Source organism: Lactuca virosa, chromosome 8, assembly GCF_052849685.1.
Source record: "Lactuca virosa cultivar CGN04683 chromosome 8, Lactuca_virosa_CGN04683_v6, whole genome shotgun sequence".
Taxonomy (NCBI): domain Eukaryota; kingdom Viridiplantae; phylum Streptophyta; class Magnoliopsida; order Asterales; family Asteraceae; genus Lactuca; species Lactuca virosa.
Window position 1 is genome coordinate 42,802,260 of NC_136433.1, and position 16,256 is coordinate 42,818,515.

The 16,256-nt window shown below is 34.5% G+C and overlaps 1 protein-coding gene across 1 annotated transcript; it reads left to right on the plus strand.

Annotated features, from left to right (window-relative positions):
• Positions 1–1,895: 1,895 nt before the first annotated feature.
• LOC145129527 (peroxisomal OPC-8:0-CoA ligase 1-like) lies at positions 1,896–6,658 on the plus strand. The gene is made up of 5 exons (XM_079064277.1): positions 1,896–3,313; positions 4,790–4,935; positions 5,466–5,533; positions 5,844–5,946; positions 6,346–6,658. The coding sequence occupies exons 1-5, from the start codon at positions 2,101–2,103 to the stop codon at positions 6,457–6,459; spliced, it is 1,644 nt and encodes a 547-aa protein (XP_078920403.1). The 5' UTR covers positions 1,896–2,100; the 3' UTR covers positions 6,460–6,658.
• Positions 6,659–16,256: the final 9,598 nt, after the last annotated feature.

The following is a 16,256-nucleotide window of genomic DNA, read 5'->3' on the forward strand; positions in this document are numbered from 1 at the left end:
GGAAATATGGTTTGATTTAGGTAGAGAGACTAAATGGGGTAGTTTGTAAATGGTTTTTGGGTTTAAAATCAAAGCAGAAGATGATGATGGCAGTTCATCAGATCCGAAAAAATGAGTTGTTTTTGTCAAAACTTTTTAAATTAAAAAAATATCATATTATAAAACATTGTGATTACATAATCTTTTATCATTTTTTTTATATTTTTCTAACTACAAAACCTATAAGAAAAAAATAATAATTAACTAAATATAAAGTATAAAAGAAATCTAATATCTAAATATAACTAGGTGAAGCTGACTTACTTCTTAACAGGGTCGGTAATATTCAATTAGTGACAAGAAACGATAGATGGGTCTGTAATCTCTCCAATGATGTAGTCTTTCATGTGGATGCCCTTAGATTGTGAATTGATCGGAGAGATATGTCACATGGAGAAGTAGCAATAACCTGGACACATGACATCCCCGTAAAGGTTAATTGTTTTATGTGGAGAGCTTACCTAGATCGAATCCCAACTGCATGCGCCTTAATCAAAAAGGATATTCAAGTTGCACCCCTACATGTACCTACTGTGAAGCCGAAGATGAAGATGTTGCCTACGTACTACTTCACTGCCCAATGGCAGCTAAAGTCTGGGAATGGGTAATTCAGTGGTGTGGCACACCTGTTTACCAATTTCACAACATTGACGTGAAATTTGTAGCTCAATGGGGGACATGCCCAAAGAAAATAAAAGGATTAATCAACATTTGTTATGAAACCAAATTGCATATTTGGAAGGCAAGATGCCACTGGATTTTCAAGAAACTTACGTCTTCACCTACCAAAGTTGTTGATTTGGTAAAAAATAATGTATTTTTATGGACTAAGTATAGGAGGAATCATTGCTCTCTTCGGTGGGTAGAATGATGTGTTAACCCCTTTAACTGTATGTAATTCCTCCTTTATCTTGTACCTTCTTCCCCTAGCACCTTGCTAGGCACGGTTTTTTATTTAATAAAAATATGTCAGTTCCAAAAATATATATATAAATTAGGTGATAAAATAGAATGTTATTAAATATAAGATCAAATGGACAAAACCTATAAGAAAAATATAAAGTTAGGAAAGTATGTATTTGGAATAACCTTTCAAAAAAGTCTTCTTTTTAACAATAAAACTTTTCAATTTATTTTTTAAATAATAAATTACTTTAAAAAAAAACTATCATTGAAAATATTCTTATAGTCTAAAGGTAATTTTACAATAGGTTTAACTATTAAAGTAGACCGTAGGGAAATTATTGTGTATACTTTTGGTTTTAGATTTTGACAATAATAGTTTTGTATGTGGCTAGATTTTATTTTTATGTAGAAAATAAATCATAAAAAGTATTATAATTTATAAAAAAAGGTGGCAATGCATTTTTTTTATGTTTGGATTTTAGAATTTTGCCATATACTTTGGTATGTTGGGTAGTTTGATCTCTATATAGAAAATAAATAATAAAAACTTTCCATGTAATTTATAAAAAAATGTTCATATATGCAATTTTTTTTTACAAAAAATTAGAAAAATAATCTCTAGTTTGACAGAGTCACAGCTTATATGCCGCAACGCAGGAAGAAGTAATTTATAATTTCGTAACAAAACGTAAATCTAAGGAACAAATAGTAAAAAAAAAAAAAAAGTATTGAAGTGCCATTACAACAATCATAAAGCCACAAGGACCATTTCTGTAAATTACTCAAGAACAAATAATAACACATGTTTAATAAGAAATAGATGTTATTTGACCAGTGTCTGATGCCTTAGACTGAAATCGACGGCCACAAACTCATGAGAAAGGAGTAAAGCAATCGTATCCGTCTACAAGTAGTCAAAGATAGTCATACCCACAGATAAGTGTAATTCTTATTAAAATTGGCTACTATACTTTCAAATGATCGTATGATCAAAACTCAAAAGAAGCGTTTTCTTTCATGAAGTCATATGAATCATGATATATATAACTACGATTATCAAGAGCATTGAATCTACATCACTCTGAATTTTCAATTACGTGGTAAATTCAACCAAGTTCACCTCTCAACGATTGAAAATTACAGACTTTATCGCATATGGCGTATGTTAGCAGCATGGCGGCGATCGACGGAAGAAGCGGCTACTGTAACTCGAACTCAACCTTCTACAGCAAGCGGAAACCGGCACCATTACCGGCCAATGAAACATTAGATGTAACTACCTTCATCTCAGCGCGTGCGCACCACGGCACCATTGCCTACATCGACGCATCCACTGGTCGTCGCCTTACATTTTCCGATGTATGGAGAGCGGTGGAATCCGTCTCGTCGTCACTCGCCGACTTCGGTATCCGCAAAGGCGATGTCGTTTTATTACTTTCCCCTAACTCCATTTTCTTCCCCATTGTCTGCCTCTCCGTTATGTCACTCGGCGCCATTATCACCACCACAAACCCTCTCAACACCAATCGCGAAATCAATAAACAAATCGCCAATTCGAAACCAGTGCTTGCGTTCACGATCTCCGAGCTCCTTCCGAAACTCGCCGATTCGAATCTTCCGATTGTACTAATCGGATCTGGCACCGGAAAGGGGAAGATTGTGAGTACGCTAGAGGAAATGATGAAGAAGGAGCCGAATCAGAACAGAGTCAAGGAGCGAGTGACTCAGGACGATACAGCTACTCTTTTGTACTCTTCTGGAACCACCGGAGAGAGTAAAGGCGTGATTTCATCTCACCGGAATCTAATAGCCATGGTTCAAACAGTTCTCGGACGATTTCAATTGGAAGATAATCAACAAACATTCCTCTGCACAGTTCCAATGTTTCACATATACGGATTGGTAGCTTTTGCAACGGGGCTGATTGCGTCGGGAGCGACGGTGGTGGTTCTATCGAAGTTCGATATCCACGAGATGTTGTCCGCCATAGGTACGTACAAAGTCAGCTACCTCCCACTCGTGCCGCCGATACTAGTTGCCCTCGTCAACAACGCCGATCAAATTAGAAAAAAGTACGATTTCGGAAGCTTGAAGTGGGTGTTATGTGGAGGTGCGCCGTTGAGTAAAGAATTGACAGAAGGGTTCATGGAGAAGTACCCTGGAGTTACGATAATGCAAGGGTACGGGTTGACGGAATCTACCGGAATAGGGGCGTCAACCGATACGTTGGAGGAGAGCCGGAGGTACGGGACGGCGGGGAAGTTATCGGCGAATATGGAGGCAAAAATTGTTGATCCCGATACCGGAAAAGCGTTGCCGGTTAATCGGACGGGAGAACTCTGGCTTAAAGGTCCCACAGTTATGAAAGGTAAGAGTAGTATTTAATTAATTAATTTTTATAACACAAGTCACAACTAGTCAACTACACCCTTTTAAATAATTAATAAATAATCTAGAGGTTATATACCATCACTTTCGGTGAAGATTTAAATTTAAATATCTTATAATATTAGACATAAAGTCATAAACAACTTTTTTTGACAATATTTTGCTGGAAAGGTTTGCATATCATTTTGGTATTCTTTTAAATAAAAAAAATCATTTATTTAGCAAAAGACAATATATGGAAGAATTATTTTGATTGACAATTACTATTTTCTCAAGAAATAGTAAAGTAATAATGAAACATGTTAGTAGTATTAAAGTTGGATTTTGCTCCATACTAGTCTATCAAAATTTCGATTTTTCAAAGGGTTATTAAAGTTTTGGTATCCCAACTTATCAACATAATTATTATAGTCAATCTTATATTATTTGGAAACTTTTGCATCATTTAAACATGAATCGGTGAAAAGAAAGATGTGGGCTCCACTATTAAAACACAAAATAAAATAGGGGTTGGCTAAAAAGACATCCCGTTTTACCATATGGCACCCTAATTAATTTTTAAAATATTTTTATTGGTTGAAATTGCATTGTTTTCCGAAAAAACTGATTATAAGTAGTTGATTATAGATTGACTTTTTATAAAAGTGATAATAGGGTGTCTAAGGGGTGTCTTATTAGCAACACCCAATAAAATAATATCTATTTAAAACACAAAATAAAATAATTTTATAAGGTAAAATTAAAATGATCAATATTATATAACAGTAACAACATACATATAATTAATTAATATGTGGGGGGGACTATATTTAAAATATTTTAATTCTCTCCGAACTCATTAAAAATAATTATTTTACTTGTCTATAAAAATAGTGCCATTAACTTAATATATAATATAGAATTTAAAACTGAGTGTTAGGCCGTTGTCGTGGCTTTTAACCTTATTTTGACTATTCGTTGTAATTGGTTTATGTTTGTTTTTTGTGAACATTTTAACCTTAACCATTCAGTTGTTAAAAGACATGTAAAAGTAATTTTTTTTTTAATAGAACTTTTAACATAACATATATTATATAATATATTATCTCAATTATAAGTGTAAAGAATAATAGATTCGGATTCATAGAGCTAGTCGACAATTATCTCATGGCAATAAGATCTGTCTATTGTGTTAGTGGGTTTTTGTGGTCATGTTTTTTTGTTGCATAAAAGAGAAAAGTGGTTCCACTTACATGTGTCCTTTATTTTATCTTTTGTTTGTCTATTGCACCAAAGACCAATCACTGGACTAAAATTTACTCATGGAATGTAAAGTGGTTTTTCTTATGACTATTGTAAATATTAATCATTTATTTATAAATTTTTAAAACTGAACATAAATATCAGAATTGGAAAAAATGATTGGCTATACACTTTTTTTTTTTTAATTAATTCATGCATGGTGTTATAATTGTAGGTTACTTTAGTAATCCAGAAGCAACTTCCTCAACTCTAGACTCAACCGGATGGCTAAGAACCGGAGACCTTTGCTACATTGATGAAGATGGCTTCATCTTTGTGGTTGATAGATTAAAAGAACTTATCAAATACAAGGGCTATCAGGTAATTATTATTATTATTATTTTAATTTTTTTTGAACCGACAAATATAATATATTCCTACACTAACATCTAATTTCATCTATTTTTACCAGTGCAAATTGGTCTTTTTCAACTTTGAACTTATTTACTTTTATTTTTTTTTTCATAATTATAGTCTATATTTAATATTGTTACTTGTTTTTATCAAATTTAATAATTAAAAATGAAATACATATTTTGAATAAGACATATAATTGAAGTATGTATATTTATAGGAAAACCATTTCAAATGTTCAATAGTTTCAAAATCCAAATATTTATTTGGATGTGTGTTAAATGGAATTTTATTTTATTTAATTAAATGGTTGTTTCCGCAATACATAATCAATTATATAGGAATAATTGATTTTGGTTATAAATCCTTGATAATATAATTTATAAAATTATTTTGATTAAGATATATAGGTAAAGTTTTTTTAAAACCTAATAAATATAAGTATTTTTTTAATGCATAATGTAGTATTTTTTTTTTAATGTACACGATATAAATAGGTTCCACCAGCAGAACTCGAAGCTTTGTTACTAACTCACCCAGACATCGACGATTGTGCTGTCATCCCGTAAGCTTCCTTTTTTTTTTTTTTTTTTTTTACGCAACTTAAGTTTAGAAATTACAAAAATACCATTACATTATCGGTCTTCTACCTAAAAAAACTCATTAAAATTGTAAATGTAAGCAAATCAAATGTGGTAACTGTTTTTTGTTTATAGATAAATGATGTCTAAAATATTACTTTTTTATTATCAATGGTTTTATTTCGAAATGTTTTGCACAATGACCTTTTAGTTGAAGACAGATAATGTAATGGATTTTGTCCAAACTCTAATCAACAAAAACGATTATTATAAATTGAGTGATTTGTGTTTTAGGTTTCCTGATAAGGACGTTGGGCAGTTTCCAATGGCATATGTGATGAGGAAAAGTGGAAGTAATTTATCGGAAAAGGGTATTATGGACTTTGTTTCTACACAAGTAAGTAATATTATCTATTAGAACTTTTGATGGGCTTGAATGCTCGATGCTGTAGATTTTTTTTTTTTCTTTTTCAGTTTTGGTTCTCAAAAGTTTTTTTTTTTTTTTTTTTGTAATTTTGGTTTTGAGGTTTTGTAAAGTGTCTTTTGTCATTGTTCCGAGTATAATTATTATTATTTTTGTACCAATTGCAAAAATCAGTTATACTTGGGACGAAAAATAATCATATTAGTTGCACCAGAGACAAAAAGATCGTTACAAGAATCTCAAATAAACATCAAAATTATAACATTTTATGACAAAGTTACAAGAATCTCAAATAAACATAGAAAATCAACTATATGCAAGCACCAGAATTGTTGTTATTTTTTTTTTTGTGTAACGATTTATGTTATACAGGTTGCTCCATATAAGCGAATTAGGAGAGTAGCATTTATCGGGTCCATCCCAAAGAACCCGTCAGGGAAGATACTGAGGAAAGATCTTATACAACTTGCAACCTCCAAACTGTAATAATAAAAAAGAAAAGATTTGGTGAAGATAATCTTAATTTTGAGAAGGAATTTTTTGTCTTGTTTTGAATTTATAGTATAATTTAGAAAGGAAAAATATATGTGATACCGTTTTTTAGTCTATGTATATCGTGTTTTTCTTAAAACGATTGATCATTCTGTTGAAATTTATGAGAATCAAATTTGGGTCGGTTTCGGTTTGAAGTGATTCATACCAAATGATGGCTAATAGGCCACAATGATGATGATGGTATATGTATATAATCTTAGTTTAGACTCATGGCATACAATTTATTTATTATTATAGACAATCAATTTGACACCAATGAGAAACGTCCGAAGTGGTAAATTATCTATCCAGAAAGAACTAGACCTTTTTGTAGTGGTATATTCGAGGAATTGTTGATGAATCTCCATAATTACATAGGCATTGACGAATGTGAATGGGGACTAAATTGTGATCTAATAAAAGGTTAAAGGTTGGTGGTGAAAAGTACACATTTGAATAAGACGAATTAGATCACAATCATCACGAAAAACAATGTTTAAGGAGTCCTATCCAATCGTAACAACCTCCTTTGGCACGTATCATAATATTGTCCGCTTTGGACTCCCGGCGCGAAAACTTCCCAGGGGTCATCCATCCCTGAATTGCTCTCGCTCGGGCACGCTTGACTGCAAAGTTCTTATGGTATCTGCCTCACGGTTTTAAAACGCGTTGTGACAGGGAAGGTATCCACACTCCTTATAAGAAATGTTTAGTTCTCCTTCCCATCCGATGTGCGATCAGGTGCAATCTGATATCATTTGTAACAACCTCCTCTGGCACGTATCACAATATTGTCGGCTTTGGATCACGACGCGAAAACTTCTTAGGGCGTCACTCATCCCTAAATTGCTCTCGTCCGGGCACACTTAACTATAAAGTTCTTATGGGATCTGCTGCCCTCACAACTTTAAAACGCGTTGTGACATGAAAGGTATCCACACTCCTTATAAGAAATGCTTAGTTCTTCTTCCCAGCCGATCTGGGATCAGGTGCAGCTAACCTGCCCGCAGATTCGGGTTAGTCAATTTAGAGATAATAAGCGTTAAAAATGACTTTTGACAGAAGATTATTTAGGATAACAATCTTAACCAAAGTTATTGGATATGTCACAAGGATTCCGTACATATAAAGAATGCTAAAATCAGACCTATAACGAAGAAGTTATGACCCGTTGAAGTTTCGCGATTAAATTTATGATAACATACTTTTTAGCCTTAGATATTTAAACAAAAATCGTAGTAGACATTAAAACGAGAACGTATATATAGAGAACGTCCAAATCTGACTTCGTTAGAGGAAGTTATGATTTTTCTAAGATTTAGCATAACAGTACACAGCTCGGAAATCGAATTTTAGATCGATCGATTTTTAGCCGACACAATCTAAACGAGAATTGAAGATCTCGTTAATAGGAGGTCAACGATATAAAGACAGTTGAAAACGGACGTCGGATGACAAATATATGAATTTTTAATGGATTTTAACTGTCTAAGCCTGTTAAAATATAACATTAAAAATATATTCAAAATTAGCCGATAGAGTCTAAATGAAAGTTCTAGATCTTGTCAATACCAACGTGTGGATATAAAGAACGTCAAAAATGGAGCTTGTATGCGAAAGTTATGAATTTTTAAAAATTGGTTGTTTTACCTGCGTCCCGCGCCATGTGTCAGCACCAGGCGAAGCCTTGGTGCCTACGCAAGGTCATGACACGGAGGCTATGTGTCACGACGCGAAGCGCCCCTAGACAACCTATAAATAAAAGGCACAAATCACTCAATTCCTCACACCATTCTAACTCATTCTCTCTTAAACACCTCCAAACTCTCTAAGCCTTTCCCTAGCACCTCCTAGGTGTTAGCACCGAGTCCCGGAGCGCCAGAAGGCCCCAAGAAGAAGAGCTTTCGGCTCATAAGTTCTGCCCGCACAGAGCCCGGTTCCTCGATAACCCCCTTTTAAGTGAGTTATGCTTACCATACTTTAAGTATAACTTATGTTTAAGTTCATTATCGTTATTATGAACCTATAAACAAGATTTATCAGTGATTCCAAGTCGTTATACCAATTGATCTACTTACGGGGATGATGTCTAGGTTGTGATTTAGTGAGGTGTTTAAAGTGGGATTTCCAAACAGTATACTTCGTATACCAAAAAGACCCTACCTCCTATATGATCATACCTGGTTGTTCCTTACTTGATAGATCTTGAAGTACACTTTGAGTTAATGATGAATCTAGACTAATAATTAGTCACAATAAATATTAGATTAAAACTTAGTGATAATGATACTAGGTTTCGTCAAAGGAAAAGATAATTTCTAGAAGCAAAGCGTTGTTCGAATTTCGAGTCGTCACTTTAACATGTGAGTGCATAGTCCCTTTCATGAACATGATTTTAATACAAGTATGAATAAAAGTATTAAATATATGTTGAAAGTTTATATGTGAGTTATATGTTTATTATCTGGAAATATGTGTTATATGTATATTTGATGATATACGCTATGCGAACCAGACATGGTTCTATATGTGTTGAGATGTATTTACATGTTAATAATAATAGAAGTATTATAAATGAGAAGATAAATGTATGTTAATACTTAATACTCTGTATAAAATATTACACTAAATTAGGATAGTGTTGCCGAAACAGAGTTGGTATTGAATGATGATTATAAGCATTGTAGGCTTGCCTAGTGATAAAATAATAATTAAAAGAGATGCTTAGTTCAATTAAGTTTCGATATTGGGTAGCATCTTATGTTACGTGGTTCAGGGAACCAAGATCGATGTAGCAGCTAACTTAAACCAGACAATTGAAGTAAAAGATAATCGAAGCAATCAATAGAAGTATCGCGATCGTCATTAAAGTAAGAAGCTTGTAGCTAGAAGTGTTGCATGCTAGAACGTGATTATATCACATTAGAACATGAAGGAAGGTATATTTTGTTCTGGAATTTGACCTTAAGAGACATGAGTCTAAGCATTGCATCATACGATGAGAGGTCATTAGAACATGACCCATCGGTCTATTATGGTAATAGAAGGAAAGAACTTATATTAAGTTTGTTAAAAAGAAGAAGGAGTCTCCAATAGGGATCGAGATTGTGACTAAAAAGGGTCACGATTGAAAGTCCAACATGAGATAGAGAGCGGGTGCAAGATCGAGCACCGCTTGCAGTCAAGAAGTCCAAGAGTTAGATACTCATTCGAAGGAATATAGAAGTTACGGTTATTACCTAGGATGAAGAGATAATGTATGGAGTCGTTTTACAAGCCCGATTTTGTTGATGATTCCGGGACGGAATCATCCTAAGGGGGGAGAATTGTAACGTCCGTGTTTCGAGGCTAAGCATTGATATGATGATGTAATACTTAGGGTCAACAAATGTAACTAATTTTGAAGTAATAAAGAGGAATTACTTGAATATTATGTGGATTATGTGATTTTATGTGCATTACACTTATTTATGAGAAATAATAAATTAAGAATGAAAATAAGAGCCGAAAATAAAAATATAGATAAACCCTATATTTATGAATAATGTTTTAGTGGTCGTGACAAGGATTCCGGAGATATAAAGAACGCCGAAATCCGAGTTATAACGAATAAGTTATTATCTGTCGAAGTTTCGCGACAAAACCGACACGACGCTGTGTGACGTAAAAAGTGATTTTATGATAAAGTGCATTTTAGCCTTAGCAATCTAAACTAAAGTCGTAGTATACGTTAAACCGAGAGCGTGCATAAAAAGAACGTCCAAATCTGACTTCGTATGAGGAAGTTATGAATTTTCTAAGATTTGGCATAGCAGTGTGCAGCCTGGAGTTCGAATTATAGATCGAGCTATTTTTAGCCGACACAACCTAAGCGAGAATCGAATATCTCGTCAATAGGAGCTCAACAATAAAAGACAGACGAAAACGAACGTCGAATGACAAAGTTATGAATTTTTAACGGACTTTTCCTGTCCCGGCCTGTTAAAAATATAACTTTAAAAACAAAGTTAAAATTAGCCGACAGAGTCTAAACGAAAGTTGTAGAGTACGTCTCTACCTACGTGTGGATATAAATAACATCGGAAACGGAGCTCGTATGCGAAAGTTATGGATTTTAGAAGTCGGGGGAAGAAATTGCAAGGCTGCTCAAGAACGCCCCGCGTAGAAGCAGGAACGCCCTGCATACTCGCATACTAGGTCTCGTTCCGGGCACGTCTCTCCATCCAATGAGTGGCACACACTTGTACGAACGCACCACGTAAGCAGGTACGCCCTGCGCAGCGTACCTGCGAGGGTACGCCCAGCGTAACCGAGGCTTCGACCCTATAAATAGTGGTGCGAGGCTGCCTTATTCTTCACACCTTAAACCCTTTCTTTCTCTCTCTATCTCTCTACTCTCTCTCTCTCTAAACCTCCCAAACACCCCCAAGCCTAGGAAACTTACCTAGCACTAGAAGAAAGCCTCGGAGCGCCCAAAGGTTCCGAAAAAAAGAGATTTTCGGCTCGGAAAGTTCTGCCCCGAAGAGCCCGGTTTCCAGCAAACCTATCGGTTTCGTAAAAGGAAATCATATTGTTAAGAAGCGAAGCCCTGTCCAAGTTGGAATCACCACTTTATCAGGTGAGTGCATAGTCACTTTCATCTTACACATAGATATGAAGTATTTTATATAAATTACGTGCTATGTGTGCATATTATCTGTTTACATGAGATCTATGCTGGATGAATAATTTTATACATGTTTTTAATGATTTAAACTGTATATGTATTTTTATCTACAAATATGTTGGGTAAAACATAGGTAGATAAGATAGTTGATGTGTGATGAAATAAAATGATGAGAGACCTCGATGTTTACGATGATCCAGTCATCTAGCAGAGTATAGATGACGACCACAGACTATTCTAGGTTGTCCAGTGGAACGCTAGCAGGCTCACAACCTGTAGGTGTTTATTTGAACTACGTGTTCGCCAGGTGTACTCCACCCCCCCCCCCATAGTTGCCTTATTTGACATGTATTGTTGAGGAATCCCCTAAGAAATGTTGTCAATCTCGATGAAAAATCCTTAGGCTAGGTCCCTTATAATAGATGTTTTAGGGACATAAAGTGAGGATAATGGGAATGGGTGATCGGGTTGAATGATGTGACATCCCCATTTTCATGGCCATAAATGACCGATTTTGTTTATGCTTTATAAAAAAATCAGAGTACCCCTTTTATTAAAAATGTTGCGGAATTTGTTCCCAGAAAACATGATAAATACTTTATCAAAGCATTTCCGAAGAAATGTATTTTATTTCATTTTAAAACATTTGGGATGTCATCGTCAATACAGAAACATAAGCATAAACAGACCTTACATTCATTTACACTAGTGATCTACATCTCCTTAATCTCTCAGTGTAAAGTAGCTTCATATCGACACCTGTGATACAAATAAAGTTTAGTGGGTCAGGTTGGGAAACCTGGTGAGCACATAGGGTTTTCAACCCACAATAATATAATTATTATGTTTAAACATCAAACAATCAACCCAATTACCCATCCCCATTATCTTCGTTAATCTTAAGGGTCTACCCTAAGAATCATCTATCCTGCATTCGTTCATTCCGAAGTCCATTGCTTTCAGGGTTTATATGACAGGCACTAAGTCCATAGCTGCCAATGCTCGTTCGTAAAGCACTAATTCCATAGCTGCTAAAGTTCATTCATCGGGTATAGCTACCAGTGTTTATCTAATAGGTACTAAGTCCATAACTACCAACGTTTATCTATAGGTACTAAGTCCATAGCTACCGGCGTTTATCCAATAGGCACTAAGTCCATAGTTGTCGATGTTATTTATTAGGCACTAAGTCTATAGCTGCTAATGTTCACTCATATCATCTTTCATCTATCATCATTCATCTACTCATGTTTTACCCAACATATTCGTAGATATAAAATACATTTATAGTTTAAATTATTTAAAACATGTATCAAATCGTTCATCCAACATAGATAGCAAGTATACAGGTTATATGCACACATAACACGTAATTTATATAAAATATTTCATATCTATGTGTAAGATGAAAGTAACTATGCACTCACTTGTTAAAGTAACGATTCCAAACTCGGACAGCGTTTCGCTTATAACGATTCTATTTTCCTTCGACGAAACCTAGAATATTATCGCTAATTTTTAGACTAATCTTTATTGCGACTAATTATTAGTCGAAATTCATCATCAACTCAAAGTCTACTTCATGATCTATAAGTAAGGAACAACCAGGTAGGATCATATCGGAGGTAGGGTCCGTTTGGTATACGAAGTATACTGCTTGGAAATCCCACTTTAAACACCTCACTATATCACAACCTAGATATCATCCCCGTAAGTAGATCAATCAGTATAACGACTTTGAATCACTGATAAATTTTATTTATAGGTTCATAATAACAATACTATATTTAAATATAAGTTATACTTAAAGTAGGGTAAGCATATCTTACCTACGAGGGGGTTTGGCTAGGAGACGGCGGGATCTGCAGGGGCAGAACTTCCGAGCCGAAAGCTCTTCTTCTCGGAGCCTTCCGGCGCTCCGGGACTCGCCTCTAGCACTTAGAAGTTGCTAGGAAAGGGGGGAGAGGGTTTGGAGGTAATGGGAGAGAAAGGGTATGAAAGGTGTGAGTTTTGGGGGTGATTTACGCCTCTACTTGTAGGCTGTCTGGGCCTCCTCACGTCGTGAGACAAGGTGCTCACGTTGTGAGCCTTGCGTAGGCACCAAGGCGAAGCCTGGTGCTGACACGTGGCGTAGGACGCAGGTAAAACAGTCAATCTTTAAAAATTCGTAACTTTCACATACGAACTCTGTTTTTGATGTTCTTTATATCCACGCGTAGGTAATTAAAAGATCTACAACTTTCCTTTGACTCCATCAGCTAACTCTCGCCCTATTTTAAATTTAACAGTATGAGAAGATTACATTGTTAAATCACTGCGTAAAATTCATAACTTCTACATACGGACTCTGTTTTCGTCTGTTTTTTTATCGTGGAGCTCCTATTAATGAGGTCTTCAATTCTCATTTACGTTGAGTTGGCAAAAAATCGATCGATCTAAAATTCAAATTTCGAGCTGTGCACTGCTATGCCAAATCTTAGAAAAATCATAACTTCCTCATACGAAGTTAGATTTGGGTGTTCTTTTTATGCACGATCTCAGTTTAACGTATACTACAACTTTCATTTAGATCTCTAAGGCTAAAAAGTAGTTTATCAAAAATTCACTTTTTACATTACGCGGTGCCGTGTCGGTTTTGTCGTAAAATTCAACGGGTCATAACTTCTTCGTTATAACTCGGATTTCGGCGTTCTTTATATGTACGAAACTCATGTGACATATTCTACAACTTAGTTAAGATTATTTATTCTAAATAATCTTCTATCGAAAAGTCGTTTTCGACACTTATCGTCTCTAAATTGACTAGCCTGAATCTGCGGGCGTTACAAATGATTTGATGAAAATAATTAAATTTATTTATTGTGGGTTGCAAACCATATGTGCTCACCAGGCTCCCAAGCCTGGCCCACTCAGTTTCTTGTATTACAGGTAGTAACACAAGAGCATAAATGTGATGATCTGATGAGAGATTATGGATTATAGGCCAGCAGAAATAAATAGAATGTTGTAAGGCCTATGTTGTTTTTCAGGCCTATGTTGTTTTTGAGGCCTATGTCGTTTTGTGGCCTATGTTGTTCTGTGTATGCTTTTGATCTATATTGACAATGACATCCCGAGGTTTGTAATGTAATGAAAATACATTTATTCGGAAATGCTTTGATAAATTCTTTATAATATTTTTTTGGGAACAAATTCCGCAACACTTTCTTTAAAAAGTTACTCTGATTTTCAAATAAAGCATAAACAAATCGGTCTTTTATGACCGTAAAATTGGGGATGTCACAAAACTCTTTCATGACTCTTATCTGATACAATGTGTGCATTCAGTAAGTCCCTAACTCACTCGAATCTTTACCACGTTTCACAAAACCCTTTCATGGTTCCACCAAGTTTGGGTATGTATCAAGTGTGTATAGTAGTATGGGCCCTATACTAGTATACTCACATCAAACATAACTGACCTTGACTTCGCCCCTAAAAGGTTCTGATTCACTGGTTTAGATTATCCATACACTAGTATTAATTCCATTACTCACTATAGCATTCTACAAGCTTATAAAACTTATCTAGAGCTTCATAAAACATATAGCATGACAATTCCTTTCTTTCACATGTTGCATAAGATTCTATCTAACTAAGGCATAGAAATCCTATGACTAATTCACACTTTCCATAACCAAAGTCTAATCCTAGGAGTTAAATGATCTGAACTTCTCTAAACTATGGATCTGATACCAAACTGTAACACCCTAAATTTTTCAAAACTTTCTCAACGTAATGGTTTTAAAACATTCGGGTGTTAACCCACATTTGACAAAAACCGGTCCCACAACAACATTTATAAATTTAAAACATTGGGTGTTACCATTAAGCACCAATACAACCATAACAAACAAATAAGAGTTACATCAATACAATTAATAAGGAACTTAACAAGTACCGCACCATTATCTATCTCTTAACTTTGAACTTCCATCTATCATCTTTCAATTTGAATATAATCTGGGATACATGACATTAAAAAAAAGACACGTACGACAATAATTTCTTGTGAGTTACATGGTTTTGTGACCCAAAACATTCAAGCATTTATATGGAAAATTATTTCATTCATAACATAACATAGTTTTAGACCATAAAACATTTTCAAGCATTTTCAAGGTAAACTCTTTTCATACACATCAAAATATCATTTCATATCTTATCATTTCATGTCTTATCATATCATTTCATTTAATCCTTTTCCATTTTCATTTCCATTTTCCATTTCCAAGACCAATATGGAAAGAACAAATCAATCCACCAAGACATCATGCTTTCAAAGGCCAAGATGAAAAGAACAAAATCAATTCACCAAGGTATCATTCCCTTGGATTTCTATCTAAGCCTAGTGCCAAGGTAAAAAGAACAAATTGATCCACCAAGATATCATGTTGATTAGGTCATCTACATCGTGAAGGGAAGGTACAACCCCAATAGATTCCTCTAGTGTCTCTTATGAGGCATCATAGCCCGGTCAGTTTTCGTTATTTCTCTACTTTGTTTCCTTTATATTATTTTCCATTTTATTTTCATAACTTTCTATTTCTTGTCATCACTTTTCATGCTTAAAAAATTTCATACATCAGTATTAAAATGTTCATTTCCAAAATTAAAGCTTCTATATTTCAAAACCTTCAAACATGTTATCAAAACATGCATTTTTCCAAAACGTTCTTTGTTTTCAAAACATTCTTTCCTTCAAGGCATTCTTTCAAAATATTATTTCCAAAAACAATTCACACTTTCTTTTCAAAATATTTCATATATCAAAGCATTTTCATTATAATAAAAATCATTTGCCATGTACCTAAAGTGGCAAAATGCCAACACGTACTCACTTCAATCACAAGAAGGCTAGCTAGTCATCTTCTAGTTCCTTTCCTTAGAGCAACACTCTCAATCATATCTTATATAACATGGATGGACATAAGTCATTAAAAATGACCAAAATAACCCTCATAGATTTTTAACATTTCGATATTCCTCATAAGCTTATTTACTACCTATTATATTATATATAAATTTGGGGGTAATCGGGGGT

Coding starts and splice junctions, on each gene's coding strand:
- LOC145129527 (XM_079064277.1), top strand. CDS start 2,101: ATGGCGTATGTTAGCAGCATGGCGGCGATCGACGGAAGAAGCGGCTAC. Junction 3,314..4,789: donor AGGTCCCACAGTTATGAAAG/GTAAGAGTAGTA, acceptor TTATAATTGTAG/GTTACTTTAGTAATCCAGAA. Junction 5,947..6,345: donor TGGACTTTGTTTCTACACAA/GTAAGTAATATT, acceptor TATGTTATACAG/GTTGCTCCATATAAGCGAAT.